At 40.9% G+C, this 27,716-nt stretch overlaps 1 protein-coding gene across 1 annotated transcript in view; it reads left to right on the top strand.

Annotated features, from left to right (window-relative positions):
• Positions 1-27,716, top strand: part of LOC138967811 (protocadherin Fat 4-like) — a 147,248-nt gene that overhangs the window by 79,858 nt on the left and 39,674 nt on the right. The window contains exons 31-50 of the mRNA XM_070340468.1: positions 3,485-3,673; positions 3,913-4,044; positions 4,379-4,567; positions 5,299-5,427; positions 5,944-6,135; positions 6,476-6,601; positions 7,826-8,014; positions 8,135-8,266; positions 9,172-9,360; positions 9,792-9,929; positions 10,148-10,333; positions 11,069-11,206; positions 11,536-11,721; positions 12,798-12,941; positions 13,518-13,703; positions 14,194-14,316; positions 14,755-14,949; positions 15,182-15,304; positions 15,673-15,864; positions 20,587-20,739. Of these exons, the coding sequence (XP_070196569.1) occupies positions 3,485-3,673; positions 3,913-4,044; positions 4,379-4,567; positions 5,299-5,427; positions 5,944-6,135; positions 6,476-6,601; positions 7,826-8,014; positions 8,135-8,266; positions 9,172-9,360; positions 9,792-9,929; positions 10,148-10,333; positions 11,069-11,206; positions 11,536-11,721; positions 12,798-12,941; positions 13,518-13,703; positions 14,194-14,316; positions 14,755-14,949; positions 15,182-15,304; positions 15,673-15,864; positions 20,587-20,739 (3,231 nt within the window). The remainder of the gene's footprint in view (positions 1-3,484; positions 3,674-3,912; positions 4,045-4,378; positions 4,568-5,298; positions 5,428-5,943; positions 6,136-6,475; positions 6,602-7,825; positions 8,015-8,134; positions 8,267-9,171; positions 9,361-9,791; positions 9,930-10,147; positions 10,334-11,068; positions 11,207-11,535; positions 11,722-12,797; positions 12,942-13,517; positions 13,704-14,193; positions 14,317-14,754; positions 14,950-15,181; positions 15,305-15,672; positions 15,865-20,586; positions 20,740-27,716) is intronic.

The following is a 27,716-nucleotide window of genomic DNA, read 5'->3' as shown; positions in this document are numbered from 1 at the left end:
CCTTTGCTTCACAATATTTACATATGTTTAAGACCAATGAGCGCTGGTATGCATATTCGGTGCGGATGCATGAGTTTGACGCCAAGTGGAAGTTAGCGGCTCGCAAACGAAGATTCGTCCAAATGATGGTTAATAACAACCTGCAAGGGACGGAAGCTGAAAATTAAAGGTACACACAGTTCAAACAATCATTCAACTGTATTTATTTGACCTTACACAGACTGTAGGAAGAGGCAAACCGTCTTGAACAATATTTTTCCCCAGGAAGCGACTCCAAGAACACAGAAGACTCGAAGGTGAGTGACGTACCTTGTAGTCTTTCTGTGATAGTAGTAGTCCAGTGGACGATATCTTCCGCCTGTGCTCTGAGCAAAACATCATCTTGACAGAAGCCATTTGAACAAGGGCTTTCTTCCTTGAAGACACCACACCACACTGTTCTAGGGAAACGGAATTCAAACAAGCTTTCACACTTTCCGTCCTGTCAGGAGTTCAATCGAGAACCACCTGAGACCGACACTTCATGTCCTCGCGCTGTGAGTTTAGGTTACTTCTTCTTCTTCTTCTTCTGCGTTCGTGGGCTTAAACTCCCACGTACACTCGTGTTTTTTGCACGAGTGGAATGTTACGTGTATAACCGTTTTTACCCCGCCATTTAGGCAGCCATACGGCGTTTTCGGAGGAAGCATGCTGGGTATTTTCGTGTTTCTATAACCCACCGAACTCTGACATGGATTACAGGATCTTTTTCGTGCGCACTTGGTCTTGTGCTTGCGTGTACACACGGGGGTGTTCGGACACCGGGGAAAGTCTGCACACAAAGTTGACTCTGAGAAATAAATCTCTCGCCGAACGTGGGGACGAACTCACGCTGACAGCGGCCAACTGGATACAAATCCAGCGCGCTACCGACTGAGCTACATCCCCGCCCCGAGTTTAGGTTACAACTGTCGTCCTGTCTGTCACACTCACGTGATCGTCTCACTTTGACACAAGGTTTGATAACTCTTAACCTTGTTTTGTTTTCCTAACCTGGCTTCCCTCCCTTCTACCACATGTCTCGGGCAAAAATGGAAACCATCAGTTTTAACAAAAGTGAACCGTGACAGTTAGTGTCTGTGTACATGCAGGATTATGTGTTTATATTTGTATTTTCATGCATGTGAATGAAACTCTAACCTGTCTGACCTGCAAGAACCCTATGTTAGTTTTTATGATACTGGAATGGCCTTGAATGCCCCAAGTCACTTTCACTCACTGGTTTTTACACCCCCGGTATAGGGGTGTGTATAGGTTTCGCTCGATGTGTTTGTGTGTTTGTGTGTTTGTGTTCGCATATAGATCTCAAGAATGAACGGACCGATCGTCACCAAACTTGGTGAACAGGTTCTATACATTCCTTTTTCTTTTAATTTTTTTAAAATTTTTTTTTTATTGCTACTGCATAGTGAAAACAAAAAAAGAAGGGTTTTTTTTTTTCAAACAATTTTATTCACATAAATAACAACAATTAACAATATCTCATACAATGAATTAAATACAACTTATCGAGAACAACAAGCTAACTTTTTTAACGTTTTGTTCTTCGAACACTCACACAAAAATGCTTCTTATCTGTAACTGCCTATTAAAAATACTTTCCAACGGTAAAAACGAATTTGTTTTTTTATATATACTAACGCACATCTTTCCGATTAAGATAATGTGGTTCAATTTATACATAGTTGCCTTTCTCACCATTACATAATGCATACCAAATAAAACATCACTAACATTCAAAATAATCTTAATTTCTAAAGTACGAAAAATAAATTCTTCAATAAACTTCCAGAATTTGTATACAACCGGGCATTCAAAAAAGAAGTGTTCAATGAAATCAGTTACATCACAGCAGTAATTACATTTATTAGTTTCCGTTACTTTCATTTTACACAGGAGAATGTTGGTCGGATAAATGTTGTGCATAATTTTCCAGTGTAAAACTCTTAATCTAGTCTCTTGTGTTGACTGATAGGCAACTATCCAGGATCGTTCATCAATTTCTACATTAAACTTTCTCTTCCAAAATCCTCCGGAACATGGTACATCTGTTTTCATATTAATAATCTCTTTCCTGTATTCGCTGGCACTTAACACATTTTTGCCGTTAAACAGTGGTAAGGTAATACAAACATCATCAGTCATATTTACAGCATTTTTCCTCATAAATAATGACACAGCAGCTTTTACAACATTATATTCAAGAATTCGGTTTGGCGAATATCCAATCAAATCACATAATTATACCCTTGGTATGATAATATATGTCTCCCGAACGTACAATGTCAGTTAATACCAATACACCTCGTTGTATCCAACTCTCAAAAAATAAAACTTTGCCACTATACGTTATGCATGCATTATTCCATAATAAAATCGGCCCGATTGTCCCACGATCGTAGTGGTTATTATCCAGCCAATATTTTAATACTGCTTTCCAAAAGTGTGATTTCACTAGGTCTAACCCTTTAAATCTTGCACTGTTTACATTCGATAAGAAACATTCAAAATGTTTTCCAAAACGCAAATACATCATCTTTGGAGTGAAACTCCAATTATCATTTTCATTTGATGTAGTAAGTTGTGAAACCCATTGTAATAAAAAAGAGATTTGCATTTGCCTAATATCGATCATTTTTAAACCACCTTTTTCAATTTCAAAACATACAACGCTTCTTTTCACCTTTTCAAAGGCCTTCCGATTACAATCTCTTTTTCGCCACAAAAATCTAAACAATAAGGTATTGACTTCATTCAAAACACAGTCAGGTAATACAAACGCTTGCATAATATACACAAATTGTGAAATTAAAAACGTTTTCACAATACATATTTTCCCTACAATGCTCAAATTTCGCTTCTCCCATGCACAAATCAATCGCTTAATATTCCTTATTCTTCCAGTCCAGTTATCTTCTACCAAAGAAGCACTCTTATCATTACAAAAATATACACCCAAAATCTTCAACTTCTTCTTCCAAATAAAATTATAAAATGTTTCATCACAATGTTTCCTACTACCCAACCACATCGCCTCAGACTTTCTCTTATGTATCCTTAAGCTTGAAAAGCTAGAAAAATCATTCATTATTTCAAGTGCATAATACATATCAATCTCATCCTTTAAAAAAAGGGTGATATCGTCTGCATACAGAGCAATTTTAATAACGGTTGCAATATCAGCATTATTCCATACTATACATTCCTGAGACGGTCCTTACAAAAATTGGGACCAGTCAAACACACGGTTAGGGAGTTATTGGTGGATTAAGATTCTACAAGGACTTATAGAGAAACATATTCATGGTCAAAGGGAAATAACCTTCTCAGTTGGTGGCAGTGAGAATGGGTGCAGTGAGAATGGTTATTTCCCTTTGACCAACGGGGGTGTTTTTCCTACCTCGAAGGAATTTCTTGTTTTTTAATATATTTTTGTTATACACAGGTTCAACTTTTCGTGGCTGATGGTGGAACGCCAGTGCGAACAGACACAAGTGTACTGACCATCACTGTGCTGCGCAACCTCAACGCTCCTTCTTTCAATCCCACCGACTATCAGTTGACCGTCCGCGAGAACCAGCCGCTAGGTGTGTCCTTTGGACAGGTTTTGGCTACTGATGCAGATGCTCCAAAGGTAACAGCCTTTCATACCTGTGTGTGTGTGTGTGTGTGTGTGTGTGTGTGTGTGTGTGTGTGTGTGTGTGTGTGAGTGTGTGTGTGTGTGTGTGTGTGTGTGTGTGTGAGACGTTCTGAATTGTCTCACTCTTGCCTCACTTTCTGTAAAGCTGTTACTCCTTTTCTGTTATTCTGTTTTGACTGTGGACATGAGTCTTTTCCCACAGACTGTTGATGCTTGTTAACTGTCCTTTTCAGCCGGGAAGCGGTGAAGTGACATACAGCCTTGCTCCAGGCTCTACAAACTACTTTGGTGTCATAGCATCGTCTGGTGTCATTGTTGTCAACAGTGATCTCACGCTAGACATTCTCAGATCCCAGTCATACGTGGTGAGTGTTTTTTTACCACTTTCCTCTGCTGTGTGTGTGACTATTTTCTTATGTTCTTCATAACAAGTCAAATGCAATTGTGCTTTCACCTGTGAAACATTTTAAGCTGAATAGATTAAGGAACACTTGAGTTTTCCAGCTTTCCCCTTACTAAAGTAAAATACGCTCCAAATGTTTTGAGGTTTCTTTGCTCATCCTGAACAGTGGCTGGCATTCTCATGTTGATTTATTGTAGGAACAGTGATAGCTTTATCTTTAATGTTTTTTTCTGCTGTTCAACGTCCAGACCTTTTTGTGGAGAGGTATGAGATTTTTTATGTTCCGTTCTTTGCAGTTCAACGTCAATGTTCGTGATCGCGGCAACCCATCTCGACCCGGCACCAACACAGCCACAGTGACAGTGACAGTGCAGAGGAACCTCAACTGTCCTGACCTCAGCAACAACCTGCCAACAGAGATCACCATCAATGAGACAGACACCGGTCTCATCTTCACTGCACAAGCACGAGACAACGACAACACAGTAGGTGTTCCGAGTTGATGAGACATCATTGCAGTTGTTGATTTAGATGTGGGGAAACGGTTGCATACATATGTATATGCATGAGTGTTTACATGCACAGACAGATATGTAAGCCGGGACATAAGCACACATGCACACACACATACACATACACATACACAAACACATACACACATGCACAAACACATGCAGACATACACCCACACAAATAGAGCCTTATTGATGTAGTTGTACAACCACTACAGTTTGTCTAGCAGTACGACAAGTGGAGTACTTTCCGGTTCATGCTGTTGTTCACTATCAAGTCTACATACATTAAAGCAGTTTACAACGAGGATGATTTTTGTGTCAACAATCATCATCTTAATACCATGACCCTGTGTGCTGGCAGAAAATTTAATGTTTTGGCCGCTAAAGTGTATCCCTACATTTAAGTTTACAGATAAAACAGACGTGAAAAAGACTCAATCATAATCTCTGAGATAAACTCTTTTATGGTATATACTTCTCAAGTACTGTCACCTACACTTCTTGTTGTAGAGTAGTTATTTCTGGATTAATACAAACCATGTGAGGATCTTCACCACCATCTCACTGTTTGCGTCATTCTGCACTCTTATTGTGCTTTCCCAGAATGAAAGAATGAGCGTTGAAAATGTTTGATAGATCTTGCAGTCGCTGTTTGGGAAAGAAAAGAAAGCTAAATACTGTACTGTATTTTTGTTTTGCAGCCATATTTCGGCACACCAACATACAGTCTGGCCGGTGATGGAGCCAACTCACTGTTTTTCATCGATACAAACTCTGGACAGATCACTGTGAACAGTGTGATACAGAACCGAAATGATCTGGTCTACAAGGTATTGTTTGTTAGTTTTTTAAGAGGTGAAGAGCTTATGTGTTTATTACTGTCTGGATTTTGGCATTCATCCTGTGCAATTTAATTTGTGTTGTAAAAATAAAATTGTGCAATTGCTGATTGATAATTTTTTGGTGAAAAGCAGGCAGTAGGATTTGTAGACCCTCTGTTCGTGCAGTTTTGTCTGTGTAGAGGAAGCTTTCTGTGAATGGCAAAACACCTGAAAGATTTTAGCAGAATAAAAGGTATGGATGTGAGCCTGAGATAAACAGAAATCAAAGAGTAACTGTGATTGGTTTAATACAGTGCCCAATCTCCGCTCATTTTTTCCTCTTGCCAGTGACGGGTTCTGCCTGCCCCATAATACAGTGTCCAGTCTCCGCTCATTTTCTTTTCTTCGTTCTTTCTTCAATTATTACCCAGTTGCAAGTGATCGCCAGTGACGGGTTCTGCCTGCCCCATAATACAGTGTCCAATATCCGCTCATTTTATTCTTTATTCTTCCATTTTTACCCAGTTGCAAGTGATCGCCAGTGACGGGTTCTGCTTGCCCCAAGCCCAGGCTACACTTACGGTCAACGTGCGTCGCAACCTGTTCCCGCCAAGGTGGACTGGCCAGGGCCCAAATTTCAGGGTCACCATTCGCGAGACTCAAGACATTCTCAACCGGATTATTCCACTCACTGCTGCTGACCAGGATGTGACAGGGGTTTGTAGCATTATGTGTGTGTGTGTGTGTGTGTGTGAGATTGAGTTTCTATATTATCTGTCATTGGTTTTAATTTGTGGTCTCTAAAGTATTTAGCTACAACTGTCACATTGCTTTTGCTTTGAGCCTGCTTGTTTACGGTAAAACCTTTCTCATGTGAGATGAGGACAGTTATTCTCGGGTGATGTTGTCACTAATCTTAGTTTCACAACCGCACATTATTTGGGTAAGCTCGGAAATTTTCTTAAATGGTATTGTTTTCTTCATAATCACAAAAGCTTTTTGACTGTATGCGCTTAGGTAATAGATTGGATTTTGCATTGTTTTGTTTTTATTCCAGCTGGGATCTATTGTTTCATACCGCTTCGAGACCAGCTCACCATTCCAGAACTTGTTCTTCATCGGCTCCAATGGCGATGTGTACCTGCGTAGAACCATGGTTGGAGTGGCAGGCAACTCGTTTGTGGTAAATATGCAGAGATCTGTTCATTCAGCATTTTTGACTCACATGCGAAGCAAAAGTGAGTCTATGTACTCACCCGAGTCGTCCGTCCGTCCGTCCGTCCGGCCGGCCGGAAAACTTTAACGTTGGATATTTCTTGGACACTATTCAGTCTATCAGTACCAAATTTGGCAAGATGGTGTATGATGACAAGGCCCCAAAAAACATACAGAGCATCTTGACCTTGCTTCAAGGTCAAGGTCGCAGGGGCCATAAATGTTGTCTAAAAAACAGCTATTTTTCCCATTTTTCCCATTTTCTCTGAAGTTTTTGAGATTCAATACCTCACCTATATATGATATATAGGGCAAAGTAAGCCCCATCTTTTGATACCAGTTTGGTTTACCTTGCTTCAAGGTCAAGGTCACAGGAGCTCTTTAAAGTTGGATTGTATACATATTTTGAAGTGACCTTGACCCTGAACTATGGAAGATAACTGTTTCAAACTTGAAAATTATGTGGGGCACATGTTATGCTTTCATCATGAGACACATTTGGTCACATATGGTCAAGGTCACTTTGACCCTTATGAAATGTGACCAAAATAAGGTAGTGAACCACTAAAAGTGACCATATCTCATGGTAGAAAGAGCCAATAAGCACCATTGTACTTCCTATGTCTTGAATTAACAGCTTTGTGTTGCATGACCTTGGATGACCTTGACCTTGGGTCAAGGTCACATGTATTTTGGTAGGAAAAATGTGTAAAGCAGTTCTTAGTGTATGATGTCATTGCTAGGTTTAGTTATTTGACCTTGACCCTGAAGGTCAAGGTCATGTCAAGGTCAAGCATGCGAGTCGTATGGGCTTTGCCCTTCTTGTGATCAATTCATTTTGTTTTGTGTTGGTTTGTTCTTATTCTTTCTCTCTTTTTAAGGCTTTATTATTAAGCTTATCATGGATGTATCAGTTTTTCTCCTTTCAAAAGCTTTGTAAGCTTAACATCATTATTTGCACATTTGAATAACCCATGTGTTTGTCTTCATGTCTCTGGATGTAGAATGGAACCTCTCCCCAAAATCTGAGAAAATGAGGTTTTAAAAAGGAGGGAGTCTTAAAACGGGGGTAACTTTACAGAGGTTTAATGAACAGAAAGTCTGAGAAAACAAGGTCTTGAAAGGGAGGGAGTCTTAATTTCGGAGGTCTTAAAAGGGGGTTCCACTGTATCAGTTTTCATCCTTTGTCCAGGTGAATGTGAGAGCAGTTGATGATGGAGGACTGACCAGCGAGCCAGGTACGCTGACGGTCAGTGTGATTCGAAATGACTTCACCCCAGAGATCCTGAACATGCCACCAAATACGGCACGATCAGTCCGCACTGACACCGGCCTCACAGTGGAGATCTTCACTTGCACATCCAGGGATAACGACACAGAAGTGAGTTCTGGTTTACTGTGCGCGTGCGTACCTTTCAAGCCTGTAATTGATGTGACCTCTTATGTCTTATGCTTGAGGTTATAGCGTGTGATTGAACATTGTTTTTCCTCTGTGTTTCAGGCTGACTATGGACGAGTCAGTTATCGCATTGTGGGAGAAGGAAGAGCCTCCAACATGTTTGAAGTCAACTCCAGCACTTGTGAAGTCACTCTTCGCAACGCTCTGACTTCTGACAATGCCGAGGCGTACACTGTAAGAACTTATAATGAATGGCGATAAATTTATGATTGATTACTTGCTAATTCCAGGCTTTTAGCTGTTTATTTATTTTACAGCGTGTCGTCTGGCACTACCCAGGCATACACTGCAAGAACTTGGCATGAATGGTGATATTTTTATACTTTCTTGCTTGCCAACTCCAGGCTTTTAGCTAGGTGATTGTTCCACAAGGAGTTACTTGACACAGATCTCTCTTTTGGGATGGTAGTTTGGCAATTATCACAGCTGTCTGCTTGCTCAATAGCATGTCTATATGTGTGTTAGTCTCTGTTGCAAGAAACTCCCCAAAACAGATGTCAAAACTCAATTATCTTTTTTTGTAGCTTGAGTAATAAACATTTTATACGCAAAAAAAGTCTGAAACGAGTAGTCTCTAGGCATTCCTGCAATCACAAAAAGACTTGAAAACAAAAGAATTACATTATTTCTTCTCTTTCGTCTTAAGTGTTCATGGGCTGCAACTCCCATGTGCACTCATGCTTTGTGCGAGTTGGCTTTAATATGTGTACGGCCCTTTTCCCCTGTCAATTAGACAGTCATGGGGTCTTGGGGTATGCATGTTGAGTAATTTTGTGTGTCTATTCCACCTGACTCGGACATGGATTTCAGGATCTTTTTCGTGCGTATTTGGTCTTGTGTTTGTGAGTACACATCATATAAATCTTTGCCCTTAGCCCACCAAACACAGCTGGAATTCAAAACCCGAACCTTCCAGTTTGAAGGTTTGCGTCTTAACCACCAGGTTATTGCGTCCATCGTTCAAATATTTAAGATAGTTTTGTTTTGTCTACCTACATGCAGGTGCTGGTTTGCTTGTAAGGTCAGGCCGATCCCTGATGTTGTCTTAAATGATTGTTAGAAATGTTCTCTGCTAACAGGTCCTGATCGAGGCTTTTGATGATGCTGGAGCTGCCACCAGATCCAGCACAGGCACCCTCACCATTGATGTCGTCCGCAATCTTAACCCGCCTCGTTTCCTGACACAAACCTACAACTACGAAATCTTGGAGATTCAGGCTGTGAACATCCCATTCCTCGTTGTGCAAGCTCAGGATGATGATACTGTGGTGAGTTATTGCTTTTATTTTGTGTCAAAGTTCATGCAAAGTTCTCTATGTTCACGCAAAAGTTCACTGTAGAAGTTGTTTTGAACAGAGTGCCATGATACTCTGAAGCATGCATGATACGGCTTTTCAGCTTATGTGAGTCTTCTGCTTTACAGAGGATTTGCAGCTGATACTCTGAGAAAGGCAATGGTTTCTTTTCTCAAAGTAGTTGTGAATTTGAAAGAGGATTGAAAACTAAGCAAACACATTCACGGGAACATCGTTAAAAGTCTTTTTCATGATTGAACTGCAACTTTTTGTTTTTACACTGAGATTTAGTGACACGAATCTCTGAAGTGCAAGTTGTAAATCGGCGCTGTTTGTTGGGCCATCATGAACAGCCATTGTTGAGCAACTCAATCCTTTAACCATTTCCCTTTCTCTTGTAACAGCCACCGTACAGTGACATCTACTATGAGGCAGTGGGCAACGACACAGTGCTGACCTACTTTGGTATTGACGTCAATGGTGGGCTTGTCTCTCTACGCTCACAGTGGCAGTACCCTGACAGGAACGAGAATGTGTTCAGGGTAAGTGTTTTTCCTTTTGATGCTTCAAATTCGGGGTCTGTCTTTATAGTGTCTACAACTGTGTCTGTTTCAGGGCACACTTTTGTCTTTTGTATTATGTGGTAGACTCAAGTTTCAGACTTGTCACACCTGAATCTGTAAAACTGAATTTATGAAAGAGTGAACCATTGCTAAACTTGATAGTCCTTTTATTTTGACGTTTGTTGTTTGTGTAACAGTATGGCATCCGACTGAGGGACGGGGCTGGACAGCAGAGTTCAGTAGCGTCAGTGACTGTGACTGTTATCCGCAACACTCAGCCTGTCTTCACCAACACTGACAACTACATTGTTAACGGTCTTGTGGAAAACACTGTTGCTGGCACCACAGTCTTCACTCCCACCGTGTCCAACCTTGACAGCAGGGTCAGTTCTTAAAGGTTTCGTCTCACCTCCGTATACCCCCCCCCCCTCACACCCACCCTTTTATAGATAAGATATGAAAGAGTAGATAACTTGCAGATTGAGTACTTGCAGAAGCCTATGATACACACTGTAAATGCGCATCAGCTTCCTAAACGCTGTGTGTAGTGATACCCACTGTACATGTGTGAAACATCACTCAGTTATGACATACTGCTGTTTTCTGCAGAGAAAAAGACAGTATTGTGGTATTGCTTTCAGTAATTAGAAAACAAAATGTCAGCATGAGCAGTTATCAGGCTCTGCATTTGCTGTCATTTAAGAATATGTTGTGCATTATAATAAATAGGTTCCTAGTCTTGTTTAGAGTTTGACTAATTAATTTGTTTATTTAACTACTGCATTTATGAAATGTTCACAAGCATATCATGTACAAGTCAACCACAGTTGTGTCTCATGGGTTCTTGCAGAATTTCTCTCAAATGAAATCCGAAACAGATGCTTCATATTTTTTTTATTTTGTTGTTGTTAATTGTCTCCTTATAATTTGTATGTCGGTCTACTTCATAGACCACTAGGTTGACATACTTGTGAATGTGTTTTGTTGTTTGTAATTACACATTCATCAAATTTACCTTTCTTTTTATGAGTCTTGCTCTCTGGTGGTGTAAAATGGTGTATTTTTTATGATTCTTGCTCTCTGGTGGTGTAAAATGGTGTATTTTTTCGTCCTTCCAGTCCCCGTTCAATGACCTGGTGTTTGAGATGATTGGTGACGGCAGCACAACAACCTTCTTCCAGGCTGACCCAACAAATGGTGCCATCAGTGTTCGTGCCAACACAGTCCTGGAGACGGATACTGCCTCACAGTATATTGTAAGTTTTGTCTTGGCTAAGCTGCCTAATGCTGAATACTGACCGTTTCGTTTTGTTGTGCTTTTGAGGACTGCAGAAACATACATACAAGTCTTCTTCTTCTGCGTTCATTGGCTGGAACTCCCACGTACACTTCTGTTTTTTGCACGAGTGGGTTTTTGTGTGTATATATGACCGTTTTTATCCTGCCATTCAGGCAGCCATAAACTGCTTTCTGGGGAATTCATTTTTGCATTCTTGCTTATTGTGCGTGTAGAGTGTATGTGTGGCGTTTGTTGTGTGTGTTTGACTGAGTGTGTGCTCACACTATCACATTTACTGTTTTCAAGGCTCGGCTGGTGGTGCATGACGGAGGTACCCCTCGTCTTTCCGACACCGCCACTGTTGTCATCCAGGTGCCAAGGAACAACTTCTCGCCCGGCTTCTTGCACGGTGATCTCACAGTGCGCATCCCTTTCACCGAGGATATCGGCACAGTGGTGGCAGACGTCAACGCAACTGATGCTGATGGCACGGTGAGTTTGACCTACTTCAGGCAAATTGACGCCACACGAAGGAAGGGAGATAAACGCAAAACACTGGAGAAGATAAGGAAGAGTTACTGGGAATGGATCTGGGAAGATGAACATAAAAACCAAAATCGGTTCAGCGCTGCGCGCTGAGAGCACGTGTTGAAAATTTTCATCGACCAGATTGTGTACGGGGTGTACCTGCCCACCAAATTTGAAGCAGATTCATCGAGAACTTTGGCCGTGCATCGGGAACTGACACACGGACACACACAAGTCGTATATAGATATAGATTACTGGCTCTTTGGCTTATTATGCAGCTCCCAGCATTTTTTCAATGAATCGATCAGAAAAGAGTTTTTTGTTGTTGTTGAGTGTATGTGCATCATCCATCGCGAACAACAAATGGGAGATAACTCTGTATTCTTGTTTTGATAGATTCGCGTAGGACTTTAGCGTCCGGTCAGAGGGACTAAAGCGATAGTGTGGAGCGATGATGATCAGAATGGCATGTGCACATTATTGGCATTGGAAGTAAGTGGGGGTGGCATTGGAGTATGTTTTGTAGTCTTTTTAAATGGGAATGAGTGCAAAGCAAAGAAAAAATAAATCTGTGCATCACTGTTTTGGGTTTTGTACATGATTTTTGACTTGCTGTAGCGCCAACCAAGCTGCTTAATACAGTAGAATGCAGTGTTTGCAGCACACCAGAATCTTGGTTGTCCAATTCATAAGCAACATTTTTCAAGTGTAACAGGGAGACTTCTGCATCACCCTTAAGTTCGTGGCAGGCTCTGCAGTTGTCGGCCGTGAAGAGCTCGACGTTTCTTATACGTCGCTGACACCTATGTATTGTAGAGCTCTGTTTGTGATAGGGTCTGCTGCGGTCTCCTTGTATGTTCTTGGGAACCTTTGTGTACCCATCAGTTTTGATAGGGAAACTACCTCTAAAATTCTCAATCCTGTTTGACTGGGCTTTGCCACCAAAGGTGATTGTTGTGTTCTGACACTCGGTTGCATTAGCACACATTTTCTGAAGCTTTGAAAAGTAAGTCCTTTTTTCTTTTTACCTGAATGACAGGGTCCGGAAGCGCAGATCACTTACTCCATGGTCAGCGGCAACACCTTCAACAACAGGGAATACTTCAAGGTGTACCCGGATACCGGTCAACTGATCCTGACGGAGAATGCCGGTCTGGACTCCATTCCAAATGACAGATTTGTGGTGAGTTACCTGTTTACTGTTTTCAGTGATAAGAAAGATAACTACAGAGACAGAGGATGCTTGCAACAGCAGTCCCCCTTTCGTTGCAAAAAAACAACCCACAACAACAAAACCCCACTGCGATGATAAATGAAGATATCAAAGAAAAACAGGCTAAAAAAAGAACCTAAAAGATGAAGAGTTTACTGCAACTAAAGATGTTATCAAATGGGAGAGAGCACTGAAATTGGGGAACAATTTGCTTTGCATCTTGTTTCATCTGAAATGTTGCTTCTAAAGGGTAAATCTGAACATTAGATGTGTCTGGTCCACTTTCTATGTCTGTGTTGTGTGAACTGAATGACTGTGTTGCATGGGTGTGTGTCCATACGTGTGTGTGTGTGTGTGCGCGCACACATTTATGTGTTTTGGTGTGTGTGTGTGTGTGTGTGTGTGTAAATATATATATATATGTGTGTGTGACTGTGAGTTTTTGCATGTGTGTGTATGTGTGTGTGTGTGTGTGTGTGTGTGTGTGTGTGATACCTCCCATGTTGATTAGCATTCTTCTATAATTTTGTGGTCTCTTGGTGACAGGTTAACCTGCAAGCTGTTGACAAGGGCACCCCGAGGCGCTCTGGCGCTGTCACGGTCACAGTCATCATCGACCAGGATCCCAACCAGCTGCAATGTACAGCGAATCCCTTCAGCTTCGGCACGTCTGAGATCAGCGGCTTAAACACAGTGGTTGGTGACGTCTCTGCTGGTCCAGCTGCCACAGGGGTAAGACATCTTAATTTCATTGATGACACAGAGGTACACCCCCCCCCCCACCCTACCATCCTACCTTGCATCTGTTTTGAAGACCTTCAAACATCTGAGAGAAAAAATTCTTTCCTGAGAGGGAGTTTTGAAATCAGGTAAATGTGCAGAAGTTGGAAAAAGAACATCTGAACAAGCAGGGTCTTGAAATAGAAAAGTGTTGAAATGGAGTGTCTTAAACGTGGGGTTCAACTGTATGCAATTCAGATTCAGTTTCTATTTTTACTCTTTCTTTGCTTGTTTTTTCACTCTCCCCCTTTCCTACATTTTCTAATAAAAACGATAAAGAATGATAAGATTTTTGAATGAAAGTGTGACTCCTCTCATCTGAGCTCTTTCGGTCAAAGCAGGGGAGGAGTTAACTGTTTCTAAGAGAGAGTAGACTATTACTCTTGAAAGCAAACCAAAGGCAACCTTCAGCATGTAACTTTGGATGCTCTGTACTTTTCAGACTGTCTCTTATGAGGTGGTGGGTTCTCCACCAGGAACGAACTTCTTCTCAATGACCAGCGCTGGACGCATCAGTATCTCAACAGACCTGAAGACTGACCAGTTCAAACTCCGGAGTTATCAGGTCAGTGATGTTTTGCAGCTGTAAGAATTTTCTTGGATAGTAAACGTTTTTCGTAAATGTTGTTATCCTACATAAGTGAGAGAGACCACTCATGAGATAAAAATATTATTCAAACCATACGTGTGTATCATGTAAATGAGGATGTGTCGTACTAGTCTGGCAGAGACCTGCTTTTCCACTGTAAATCTGGTATTTCACAGCAAGCCATGTAGTATTCTCTATTTTCTATCTGATTCTTTCTTTATGTGGCAGAGAGCAACATGAATTAATGTTTGTTTTGTTCTCATCAGACGCGTGTCACATTATCACTGTGGCAGTGCTCTTTATTTGTTTGTTCCCTGCTTCATGCAGCCAGATTTATATTGTAGGTGACTGACCCATGTTGCAGTGAGTCCATTGATAACATTTGGATTCTTCCTTTTTTTCCTACCTGTACAGTTGTTGGTGAAGGCCACGCGCTCTGCAGTGTCCGTGCAGTCTGTGACCTGTACAGTCAACATCACTGTCACACGCAACGAGAACGCACCCGTCTTCCAGTTCCCTCTCGGCCTCAACAGCTACACCGTCACCATTCCTGACACTACCTCACCGGGAGAGATCATTGAGACCGTGTCTGCCACAGACGCTGATGGGGTATTCACTTTATTCAAGCTTATTTATCCGTCATTTTCTTACCTCCAGTCTTTGTTTAATGCTTTCATTTTTTTTAGTACTTTATTGCTGACTGTTTCAAACCATCTACTCCTATAAGCTTTCCATCGCCCCAAGCTCTTACATTCACACACTTACTCTCTCTGTTGAACATTCAGTGACATACACATGTCATTCATATTCTTGAAATTTGTTTTCACATTTGTGTCTACAGGATATCATTGCGTACAGAATTACAAGCTCCAGTCCTGCCACGTCAGCATTCTTTTTGCATCCTGAAAGAGGCAACGTCACTTTGACGCAGTCACTGCTGGGAACTACTGTCAACTCCTTTGTGGTGGGTCTTTTGTCTGCATACATTTTATTTTATGCATTTTACATACTTGGCCATGTTCTCGCTCTGCTTGCGGTACACAAAAAGACAACAACCAACTCTTGTTGTTTGTCTGCATACGTTTTACGGGTTTATTTGAGATACTTCTGTGTCCACGATGACATTGTCTTTCTACACAGAATATGGAAATTATCCTTTTCATCGTTGGAAGTAATGTTTTGATTTCATTCCCAGTCTTATAAATACAGGCATAGTATACTGTCTGCTAGTGAAGTGCATTTCCTAATTTTTTCTCCCCTTTTCTTGGGAGTCTTTACCCTCAGTGTCCTTAAGAAGATGTGTAGTATACATCTAATTTTTCCTTCAACCAGCTGAATGTACGAGCTTCAGACCAGCGTCAACCTGATGCCCGCGAGGCTGTTGCCACAGTGACTGTCAACATCCAGAGAAACACTTTCGACCCAGAGTTCTCGCAGGAAGTCTACAATGCCCCCAGTGTGCGTGAGGATGCCAGCACAAGCTCCAGCGTCACTGTTGTTCAAGCTACTGACCGGGACCTCAGGGTTCGTATTGCTGAGTTTCCTGTGTGTGTGTGCATGCATTTGTGTGTGTACTTTTATGTGTGTGTGCACATGTGTTGGTGTTTTTGTGTGTGTCTGTGTGTTTGTGTGTGTGCGTGTGTGGTTGTGTGTGTGTTTGTAAGAGAGAGAGAGAGAGAGAGAGAGAGAGAGAGAGAGAGAGAGAGAGAGAGAGAGAGAGAGAGAGAGAGAGAGAGAGAGATTGATTGATTGATTGATTAAACTTTATTACAGAAGGATGGAGATTTTAGGCGTTGCCTAGTCTTACAATCTGTCCTTGCTAACTAACATGAATGCAAAACAGACATGAAAACATTATAAGAGCAAAAGAGGTTGACGGCAAAAATAATCGTACATATGATAATAAATAGCATTTAAAGGCAAAGAAAAGGTTATATTATTTGATACTATTAAATACAATAACAGCAATAGAAATATGAAAATAGAAATAATGGTAATGATGATGATGTCATAACGATAATAACAATACTGACTGTAAAAAAAGTCACGAGCACTAGAAACATATGGTCCAAATGAAACAACAACGGCAAGCAAGCAAAATAACAAACAGTAAGTCATTTGTATTTTACAAAAGATACCGACAACATAGCAAAAGGAAGAAAAGAACTACAACAAAGGATATACCAACACAACAGTAACAACAGAAACAGCAACCCTGAAAAGAGACTGCTATAAGATAACCGGTATGTATGATAACATTAGGACGGTTTAATACATCGGAGTAAACCCATTTTGAATCACCACTAGGTTACGATAACGGTGGAACGCTCCACTTGGAATCAGATTTGAAACAAATGTCTGTGTATTTGCTTTTTAAAGGCTTTGACTGATGGAATATATTTTAATGCTGTTGGAAGTGAATTCCACACTGATGACCCTGAAAATGCAAGACTAGACTTGTACAAATCTAGTCGGGGGCGAGGTGGAATGAATTTACTAGAACCATACCTGTTGGTTGCTTTTTGAAACAGCGACAGAATGTACTCTGGGACTTCCTTGTTCATAACTCTAAACATGAATAATGATTTATTCAGTTTAAGCTGCTGGCTCAACGGAAGGAGGCCAAGCAGTTTCAGTTTTTCGTCAGTAGTGACCGATGAGTTAGGTATCATAAGTTTAGCTGCACGACGATGGAGAGAATTCAGTTTGATCATGTGAACATCACTGCAGTTGTCCCATAACGTAGAAGCATAACTTAAATGCGAAAGAATGTGTGCATGGTAAAATAATTTAAGAACTGAAGTGTCGACATAATATCGTAGCTGCGAGAATAAGAACATGTTTCTCGACAGCGTTTTGTTTATATTGTTTAAATGACATTTCCAGTTTAGCTCAGAATCTATTGTGACTCCTAGAACCCGATGTTCACGCACTTGCTCAATCGGTGATGATCCAAGGTTAAGCTTTAGAACAAGTGGGGCCAGCTGATGTTTCTGTCTAGAAGTGATTACCATACTTTTGGTTTTTGCAGGATGAACTATCATAGTATTAGTGTTACACCAAGTAAACATTTCATCGAGGCTTCTTTGAAGTGATGACTCTAACACGTTCAGATTTTTTGAGAAAGTGTACACAGATGAGTCGTCAGCAAAAAGGTCATTGATAACACGAGGATCAGAAATATGGAGTGGCAAGTCATTAATGAATATACAAAACAAAAGTGGACCAAGAACGGAACCTTGAGGAACCCCACTTGTGACACGACCTGTAGTAGACAGTTTCCCATTAAGAAGGACATATTGCTTTCGATCACTTAAATAAGAACGAAAGAAGGCTAGAAATGGAGACTTAGGGAGATACGCGGATAGCTTTGAAAGTAATGTAGTATGGTCCACTGTGTCGAAAGCTTTCTTGAAGTCGAGGAAGACAGTGCCCACTATTTCAGACCGGTTTATGGCTGACAGCCAAGAATCACACATCTTAATAAGAGCAGTATGGCAAGAATGTTTTGGACGAAACCCAGATTGAGACGGGTGAAAAAGCTTACAGATCTCCATATACTGAAGTAAATGCTGGTGGACGTGCTTTTCAAGTGGTTTGGATAAAACCGATAGGACAGAAATTGGACGAAAGTTGTTGGGGTTCGACGCATCCCTAGTTTTAGGCAGTGGTACTACTTTGGCAGTTTTAAAAACGGTAGGAAATATAACATTTTCAATACATAAATTGTACACGTATGTAAGTGAATCAACCATATATGGCACAGCCACTTTAAGGAGGTGTGCAGGGATATTATCAGGCCCCATCGATTTCTTGTTTTTAAGGTCCTTAATGTATTTTCCCACTTCATGTACCGCAATTGGTGGTACGCGGAAAAAGGGAAGCTTTTTCCAGTTTACTAAAGCAGAACGTAGTAAGAATATCTGGACACTCGTACTTATCTCGGTTTGCATTGCCTTGGGCTGCAGTCAGCAGTCTATCGGCAAGGGAAAGAAAATGATCGTTAAAAGTTTGAGGGGATATAGTAGTTGCAGCTAGATTTGAGCCTTTCCGAGTTTTATGTGTGATTTCATTGACAGCACGCCACATAGTAGCTGTGTCCCTTTTGTCTGACACCAGTTTATTGAAATAACTACGTTTTGCATCACGCACCATGTTGGTGACTTTATTCCTCTGTTTTTTAAATTCTGTAGCCATTTTATTTTGCTTAAAGTGGTCGCGAAGGGCCATGGCATTGATTAAGTCCGTGTTTAACCAGGGAGGAAGCGTGGGATGCTTAACTCTTTTCTCTCGGAGTGGTGCATGCTTGTTAATAACAGGTAACAAAACATTATAGAAAGCTTCCAAAGCCACATCAGGGTCACTGTGACCAAACACGTCACGAAATGGCGCAACGGCTAGATCAGCTAGAAACTCTGACTGATTACATTTTTTAAATGATCTATACTTGATAGTTGTATGGCCTTTAGGAGGTCGCTTGGGCAGCTTGAATGACCATGTGCAAAAAACAGGATAGTGATCGCTGAAGCTTTCTTTACACACTGACACCCTTGATACCATGGACGCATGGTTGGTATATATGTGATCTATTAATGTGGTACTGGTGCTGGTTACACGCGTTGGGTCCTGGACTAGCTGATGAAGTCCAAAAAGCGAGGTAGTATTAGCCCATGCTAACTGAGGCTTATTTAGATCAATATTAAAGTCACCTAGTAACAAAATATTGGACCCGCAAGCGTTGACTTTGTCCATCATCGACTCAAAGTCATCGCGCCAACATTGTCTTTCTGCAGGGTTTCGATAGACATAGCCTACTAACAAAGCAGACGATTTAGAATGTTTAACCTCGACCCACATACATTCCACATTTTTCGTTTCAAGGTCAGTTCTTCTAACTGTGAGGTTAGCAATCGAGGCATGAATGTAGAGTGCCAAACCCGTGTGACCGTGTTCACTGCCATCACGGCGGAGTACCGAATAATTCGGGATCTGGATAAGAGTATCGGTAACGCGAGAATCGAGTCTCGTTTCGCTTATTCCGAAAAGGTGAACTGGGCGATTTGCCCTGCTAAGTAATAAACTAACATCAGGCAATTTGTTGTATAGATGGTAGACGTTTACGTGTCCGGCGCGAAGGCCGGATGCTCTAGTGCCGTCAGGCATATTAGGTCACTGAGCTAATCTTCGAGCATAAAATTAAAAGTAACACGCACAGATAAATAAAGCCAAATAGAAAACTAACGAGCAAGTAAGACGAACAAATTAACAATAGAACAAATGGACCAAAACACAAAGGTCAGTGTCACACAGAACTAAAATCAAAACAGAGAAAAAAGAGTTGTTGGTTTTTTTACCAAAAACGATAGATTGATAAAGTTCAGTCCGCGTTTTCATAAACCAGAGCGTAAAATACACTCTGCCTAAACGAACTGCGTGCAACTAAAGGTCACGTCCGGCGGCTGCTACTCAAAGTGGCAAGGTCATTAAATGGATAGCAGCTGATAAGTATCTCCAATACAGAGTCCAACCAAAAGTAGAAACAGTTTGATGGGCAGAAGTCAGCACTTGCAGCACAGCTGTGTTGTGCACACAAGGAATATCAAGTTTGAACATGCGATTTGGCCATGAGCACTCATTTCGGCCGGAGTTTTTAGTAAGTCCACACACACCGATTAAACACCAAAACACTGAAGACTGTTGGTGAGTTAACACATATCTCCGACTGAGCGCTGGCGTGGTAACGCCTACAGTTCCGTGTCGTTTGCCTTTGTGCCTTTATGGGACACAGAGAGAGAGAGAGAGAGAGAGAGAGAGAGAGAGAGAGAGAGAGAGAGAGAGAGAGAGAGAGAGAGAGAGAGAGAGAGAGAGAGAGAGAGAGAGAGAGAGAGAGAGAGAGAGAGAGAGAGAGAGAGAGAGAGAGAGAGAGAGAGAGAGTGTGTCTCACTGTTGTTCAAGCTACTTACCGGGACCTCAGGGTTCGTATTGCTGAGTTTCCTGTGTGTGTGTGTACTTAATAATATATCTGTGTGCATGCGTTTGTGTGTGTACTTTTATGTGTGTGTGTACGGGTGTTTGTGTGTGTGTGTATATATCTGTGTGTGTGCGTTTGTGTGTGTACTTTTATGTGTGTGTGTGTGTGTGTGTTTGTTTACGTGGGTGTTGTGAGCGCCCTTCTATGTGCTTGACTGTTATTTGAGCTGACGTCTCAGCCCTGTGTTCAAATTAATGTTGTGTGTGTGATTCCAGGGACAACTGGTGTTTGAAGTGGTGGGCAACAGCACAGCTCCTGCTTTCTTCACTCTGGGACCTGCACGACGCACACAGCCAAACACAGCTGTGGCCGACGTCATTGTACGTGACGGTGTCTACCTTCGCCGAGACCAGACTACCAGCTACTTGGTAGGTTACTGAGAGGGTCTTTGGTATGAACAACAAAATATATAGAACAATGTAATAATTAACATTTAAATATTTTTGGACACAAGCAAGTTAGGAGCATGTGGTCACACAGAGATCGTCATGCTGATAGGCAGGCTGAAACACGCATACACAAACACACACAAGCGCATAACTGGAAAATTTCTAAAGTAAATTTTCATTTGATTAATATACTTACCCGAATCACATGAAGCATTGACACAGTCTGGATGCTAAGGTACTGAAAACGCTAACCGTCTAAACAATTTTAAAGGGAAGCAACCCACTACCAAAAAAGCTGGAATTAGCTATGGTAATGAGCTGGGATCCGGGGAGTTACCTCCCATATAGCTACTTCCCATCCACAACACGTGGACAAATCATTCGGCATAAAGAAACCGTAACAATAAGCGGGGCAGGCGGGAGGGACTTCAGTATGTGATTCGGGTAAGTATATTAATTAAATCAAAATTTACTTTGGAAATTTTCCATTAAATTACATATTCTTACTCCGAATCACATGAAGCAGATATAATCAACAAGGCGGTGGGAAAGAAAAATCAAACTCACTCTAAAACCTTGCCAGGAAGTGGCCAACTGACACCAAGTCAGGAAGGGCTAGATGGAAAGAAAATTCTAACTCACTAAACCCTAGCCAGGAAATGGCCTGCTGCCAAAAGTCAGAAAGGGACCGGAGAACCATCCTCATTGACAGCCGAGGAGTCTCTAAGTCAAAACTTGGCAAAGAAACTTCAGAGAGCCAGTAAGCTATGCCCAGACCTTCGTCCAAACCCACAGACGAAAAGGGAAAAGGCACAGGAAGAGACCCGAGCCCAAGATAAATGGACCCGAGTCAAATAGAGGGGAAAGACAATCTGTCCCCCCCCCCCTTTTCTTGTAAGAAAGGCCAAAGACCCGACAAGAATCGTGAGAAAGAGGACAGCTCAAGAGAAGAGCAACCAATCTCCACGCCAAAGAAAAGAGAGACACCTGAGTACAAAGTACCAGAGTCCAACTCGAAGACAAAAACTCAAAAGAGCATAAGCGTTCTTAAAGTTCCAAGAACCCTATAGAACGCAATTCAGTCTGCTTGTAGATAATTGAAAGCCAACACTGAAAGATAAGAGATAGTCCCGAGAAAAGAGTTCTCAGGAAAAAACTGGAAAAAACTTTCGCGACCAAATCAAGAGAAACTCAAATTTGGACGCAAAACCAGAAAAAATGTCTGTCCGTCTCTGAGAGACTGAAGGACAGAAAACAGGCAAACACCTTAGTCGTCATTCCTGTGGTGGAAGAGTTACCAAAAAGGAAACCCGACCCAACGGAAGTCATTCTGACTTGCCTCACGCTCAGGATGAGGGTGAAGAAAGAATAAGACCCGTAAACACAGTAACCGAAAAATCTTAGTCACGCAGCTAAAAACGCTGAGGACAAAAGAACAGACTAAGGCTGAGAGCCAAGACGCCCGTAAACCAGTCATTGTTCCAAAGTACCCGCTAAAACGCAGGTAAAGGAACGAACCGAAAAGATTCAAAACATTAGTTAGCCCTCTGCCAGAAGAAGAGGACTAACCAACAAATATAGAGAGGAGGTCAGTCACAAAGGATGAACCCTTAAATGACCTAACCAGCGACAATGCCCTCTCAGAAAATCTGTATGTCCCTTCCGAGGCCAACTCAAGCGTAACTTCCCCCACAGAAATCAGCACAAATTAGGTATACCAAACATGAGCTGAAAATGTACTGAATTTGTACCTCCTGCCCCAAAATGTACTTCAAATGTACTTCAAATGTGCTGCAAAGAAAAATCAGTACATTTGAGGTACACTGAAAAAGTACTGCAGTTTTGGACCAAGTTAGGTGGTATACTGAAAACATACCTCTATTGTACTGAAAACGTACCTCGTTTAGACTTAACCAAATTTTGATGTACTGAAAATGTGCTTTTGTTGGACTTAGAACATATTTTGTATGCTGAAAAAGTACTTCAATATGACTTAGAAAACATTTTGTGTACTGAAAATATGCTTCTTTTAGACTTAGAAAATATTATGTATACTGAAAACATACCAAAATAACTTAGCCATTTTTTGCCTGTACTGCAAATATACTGCTTTGACTTTGTTACTTTTCCATATACTGTGAGTGCCAGTTGGACTTAGAAACATTTTGTGTACTGAAAAGTACCACAAACTCTAGGCCATTAAATCTTTCATCGAGCCATTTTCTCTGTGATCTATAGTGTAAATGCATATATATTTGACCATGTTTCTGTTAACTTAAAGCAAGACATTACAACTTGCATCTACATTGTTAATAATATAGACGTTTGCCTTCCAGGTACCATTCAAACAATAAATAACACCAGCCAAAACACACATACAATATTCCCCATTATTTATTTTAACAAGAATTCCAAGAAAAAAAAAGAAGAAAATATTGATGACTCTCCTTTTGTCATATATCCTTGATATTTACAAGTTAAATCAAGACACATGATACAACTTATACGATTTGTCTCAAATGAAAAGGAAAATACTCATTAAAGAGCACACATACAAGCTTGCATACAATACAAAGAATCACACTGATACTGTGATAGCTCTGTGAACATTTTCAGTGGTAAAAATCTTTTCCAGCAAACATGTTCCTACTGGGTATCTAAAATTTAATGAAAACAAGCCACATTTGGTCATGCCTGCTGATTCCCAACACCTACATTTTTGTCAAATTTGGAGGCTTTTGCTTTCAAAATAACCAGGAAAACCTCAATGTAAAGCTTTCACAAACATGACCCCACTGTGACTGGGGTCAACCAAACTAGGGTAAAGTCAGAAGATTATCAAACCCTTGGAGTGTTTAAAAGTTTCAAAGCTCTTGCTTCAAAAACGCATGAGATAACATCAATGTTAAGTTATAATGAATCGAACATGACCCCCTGTCATCCCAAAACTTGACGAGGGTCAATGAAACTTACGCCAAGTCCGGTAGATTATCAAACCCTAAAAGTGTGCATAGTATCGAAGCTCTAGCTTCAAAAACATTCAAGGTAATGTCAAGACCAACGGGGTGGGATTATTCTTTTTCATATCCATTTGGTCTTTGAGTCACAAAAGAACACTGCTCACCTTGCGTGAAGATGCATAGCTCAACAATTTCTACAATATTAACAAGCTGAACTTTTGACAGATCCTGCAAAGAAACTGGAACTAAATGTGGCACTTTGGCACCTGTAACACAATCTGAAGACAACAAGACATCTTTTAGTTCAACACAGGGACGTACCACAGCTAGCTATGAATTTTGCTTTCTTGCACAGGCACATATGAGAACATTGTAAGGCATTTGGGCATGTAGCAAACATTTTTAGATAATACTGGATCTGTCCAAATTTAAAGTCACAATGATTTACTCTCACAGTGAAACTGTTTCTTCTTGTCACACATGAGTACTGGACACTGTGTATAACTTTGCCATTGACCATTGCTCTTTGAAACATCCAAACAGAATCTACTGTGCCAAAGACTTAGCATATGAACTGCTTGACAGCTTTATCTAGAGTGTCTGTGTTACACTTAAACAATGTGCCCAGCACGCCACAACTTCGAGAAAAGTACTCTTTTGGTGAAGACAGAGCACGGCCTGCCAAATTGTGAAAAAAACTTATGTTCACATGTACCGCACTGTAACAAATTAGCAAGAGTAGGCAGTGTTTGATGAATACGCACAGCAAGAGACACTTGAACTTCAATTTTTTGAGTGCCATGAAACAATGACCTGAGCTGACCGTTAAAATCTTCAAAATAAAAACAACTGTTAGCCCATAAAGGGCCAAGATCTTTGACTTTTTCAGCAGCATGCAAAAGGAGGTGAACATTTGAAGTTAAGTAACGTTCCCCATAATACACAGGCAGATTCATGCAAAAGTGAAGTAACAGCCTTTCAGCACGCTCAATGTCCCGAACTATGATCTGATCTCCTAACAAAATGTACATGGCTTCAACGAGAAGGATGTAGTGTTGGAAATACTCGCCAGGCAAAATTCCCATCAAACAGGGCAAACTGTAATACAAAAGAAACGACTTGTATTCTGAGGCTTTGTAGTGGCACATGTCTGTCAATGGTCTGGGTAGTCTGGAAAGAAAGTTAGGTGGTTTGATCTTCATGAGACGACTGCTGACTTCTGTAAGTTTGTTAGAAATGCTAAAAGGTTGACTTTTGTGAGACTTATCAAACCAAAGGGTCATTAGCATTTTCGTAACACCCAAACACACACAGTGCATGCAATCTAAAGCTACTCCTCGGATTACATCGAAATGAGGAAAACACATTGACCATGCCTTCCCTTTCACTCCCTTCACATTTTTGTGTTTACCCGCTTGAAATAAGGCATCTGCTTCTTCAGCCTGTTTCACGGTGTCCTGGTGAGTTCTTGGTTCGCCACAGCCATTTCTGTACTGCATGTTCAAAGGGTAAATATGGGTACAGCCTCCAGCACTTGTCCTAAATGTTTCACCTGGCATAAGGCAATAAGGGCATCCATGAAAACCATTGAACTGAATTATGTTCTGGAACAAACTCCGGGCAGGCGAGTCAAAAACACCACTCAAAAGAAGTCCCTTCACAGTTGTCTTCCCGGTCTGAAAACCTGAACAGAACACAAGATCTCATTAAGAAAGAACTTTTGCTGAAAGAAAAAAGAGGGCAAACAAACTTGTGTAATATTGTACCCAAATCACTTGCTACACGTTGTCCGCGAGCATGTGTAAAACTCAATAATGATTGGCCTAATTTGAAACATGGATTTGTTTGCCCTCAAATTTTGAACGAAAGGCAACCCTTTGCTACCTATAAAAACTTAACAGAATTATTTCCAGAATTCACCTACTAGTAATTGATTTTTGAAGGTTAGTAGACTATCTGTTTCAGATTTTTGCTTTTACAATTGAGAAAACTAGCAACAAAACATTTAACCCACTTTTTTTAAACTGTAATTACAATTGCTACTTTCAGCTTAACCACAATCATTGCAGCAAAATTCTCCCACGATCAATCTTATTGAATAATAGGAAAAGAAAAAAAACCTGTGTTGAAAAGATCCTTCAGGCAGGTGGCCAGCGGAGTAAGGAACGTCAGCATCTGAGGTTTTGTCTTCCCAAACCAAAGACCAGCAAAGATGCGATTGGTTCGTGAAAACCTGAAACAATTAAAAATTCCCTGCTTACTCACTCACTGCCTGTTTATCAGGTTTATGAGGGCGGTAAGGGGTCTACTGCTTAAAATTAACCTAACCCCTACCAACATTTTGACACGCAGGGGCCTGTTAATGTTATATAGATGGCTTAGACAGGTACAAATGTCAACAGTTTACTGCTATTAAGTACCTTATATCTGGGGGGAGTTCGTTGATGACCATGTACAATGGCCAAATGCTGAAGACTGAAGATCTGAAAATGGAGACTCCATCCGTGTTCAGTTGAAAAGAAATGTGAAGCTCATCCTCTTTGGCATTGGCAGCCCTTGAGTTGAATTGTCCATCACTGTTGAATGCCTCCCTGTAGAGCTTGCCATCCATTACATCTGTGATTATCTGTCCATTTCTTTGCTTCCATGCTTCTTTGCAGGCTCGGATCTTTTGCTCGAAAGAACCATCTGTCAAAAAAAGCAAAATGGGTGTTACAACTTACAGACTTCTGTACAGGCTCTATGAAGCAAGAATGAAACAAATTTAATACACAGTGTGGGAGTGGTATATGTCCACCGTCAGCTTCACATGTGCAAAGTCTCTGTCTGTCTAAAGGTTATCACTCAATTGGTCCTAAATGGGCAATCATTAAGGAACCTTGTTTGAGGTATACACAATAATCTCAGATAGTGCTGTATCTGGTGCTGACAGACAAAAATGGCCAATGCAATTAACACCTATCCAGGAATAAATACTGAGCACCACATATCATATTACTCAGATTCTAAAATACTTATAACATTCAAAACGGTAATAACTAATTCAGTAATTGTTATAAACATAAGCAACTGCACTCAAACGAGTCAAAGGAAATTAAAAAAAGCATAGACGAAGCGTATACCATCAAACAGAGACTGAAGCTGGTGTATCACAGGGATTATGATGAAGTAGTTGACACTGGCACGATTTGCTTGCTGGCAGATGTGACACGACTGCTTCTTGTCCAGTCCAAGGTATGAGTAGCAGTCACTGCAGTAGTAGTGGAACTCGATTGGGTTCGACATTTCTTTGAAAAACTCTGTGAACATTTTCAGAGTGCATTTCGATCAAAGCCAGAAGGTCGGCCATAGCTTGGCCAGTAAGACCATGACGCATCACAAATGCAATGATCAACAACATGCTGCATGCCACTGTAAGTCTGGCTCCATCATACAGCAGTTCATCAACACTGGTCGGTTTCTTGTCATCTGCATCTGATGTGTCTCCTACAGGAGTCGATGGGGATATCACTTCTTCTGGGATGCTTGTACTGGCTGATGCATTGCTAGTGTGTTCAAGTGGATCCGATTCATTAAAATGGAAAACTGCAATAAAACAAAATCAATACATACAACAGGTTCATTTCTAATAAATTAATAGTAACATGTGCTGAACACACATAGTCTGTGTCCCTCTCTGTCTGTTGCAACTAGGTTTTTATTTGGAATCATGGAAAACGAAAATGCCAGTGTGATTAGCCTCATGAAATTAGCAATCGTTGTGGTAGGAAAAAATCATCTAAGTAACTTACACTCGAAGTCTAAACTCTTTCTGATTCTGTTTCTGCTTGATTTTTAAAAAAAATTGCAGACAGTGCGGGTCATTTTGTCATTAAATTGAGCATCAAAGGACATTAACAAGAATTTGCAGAACAAGCCCGCGTTAATAGAACATACAAAGTAAATCACGTATACATGTATCGAGGAACGTACTCGTAGTGCCTTCCCACCATAACT

Source organism: Littorina saxatilis, linkage group LG5 (assembly GCF_037325665.1).
Source record: "Littorina saxatilis isolate snail1 linkage group LG5, US_GU_Lsax_2.0, whole genome shotgun sequence".
Classification (NCBI taxonomy): Eukaryota; Metazoa; Mollusca; class Gastropoda; order Littorinimorpha; family Littorinidae; genus Littorina; species Littorina saxatilis.
This window is presented reverse-complemented; position numbering and strand designations above follow the sequence as displayed.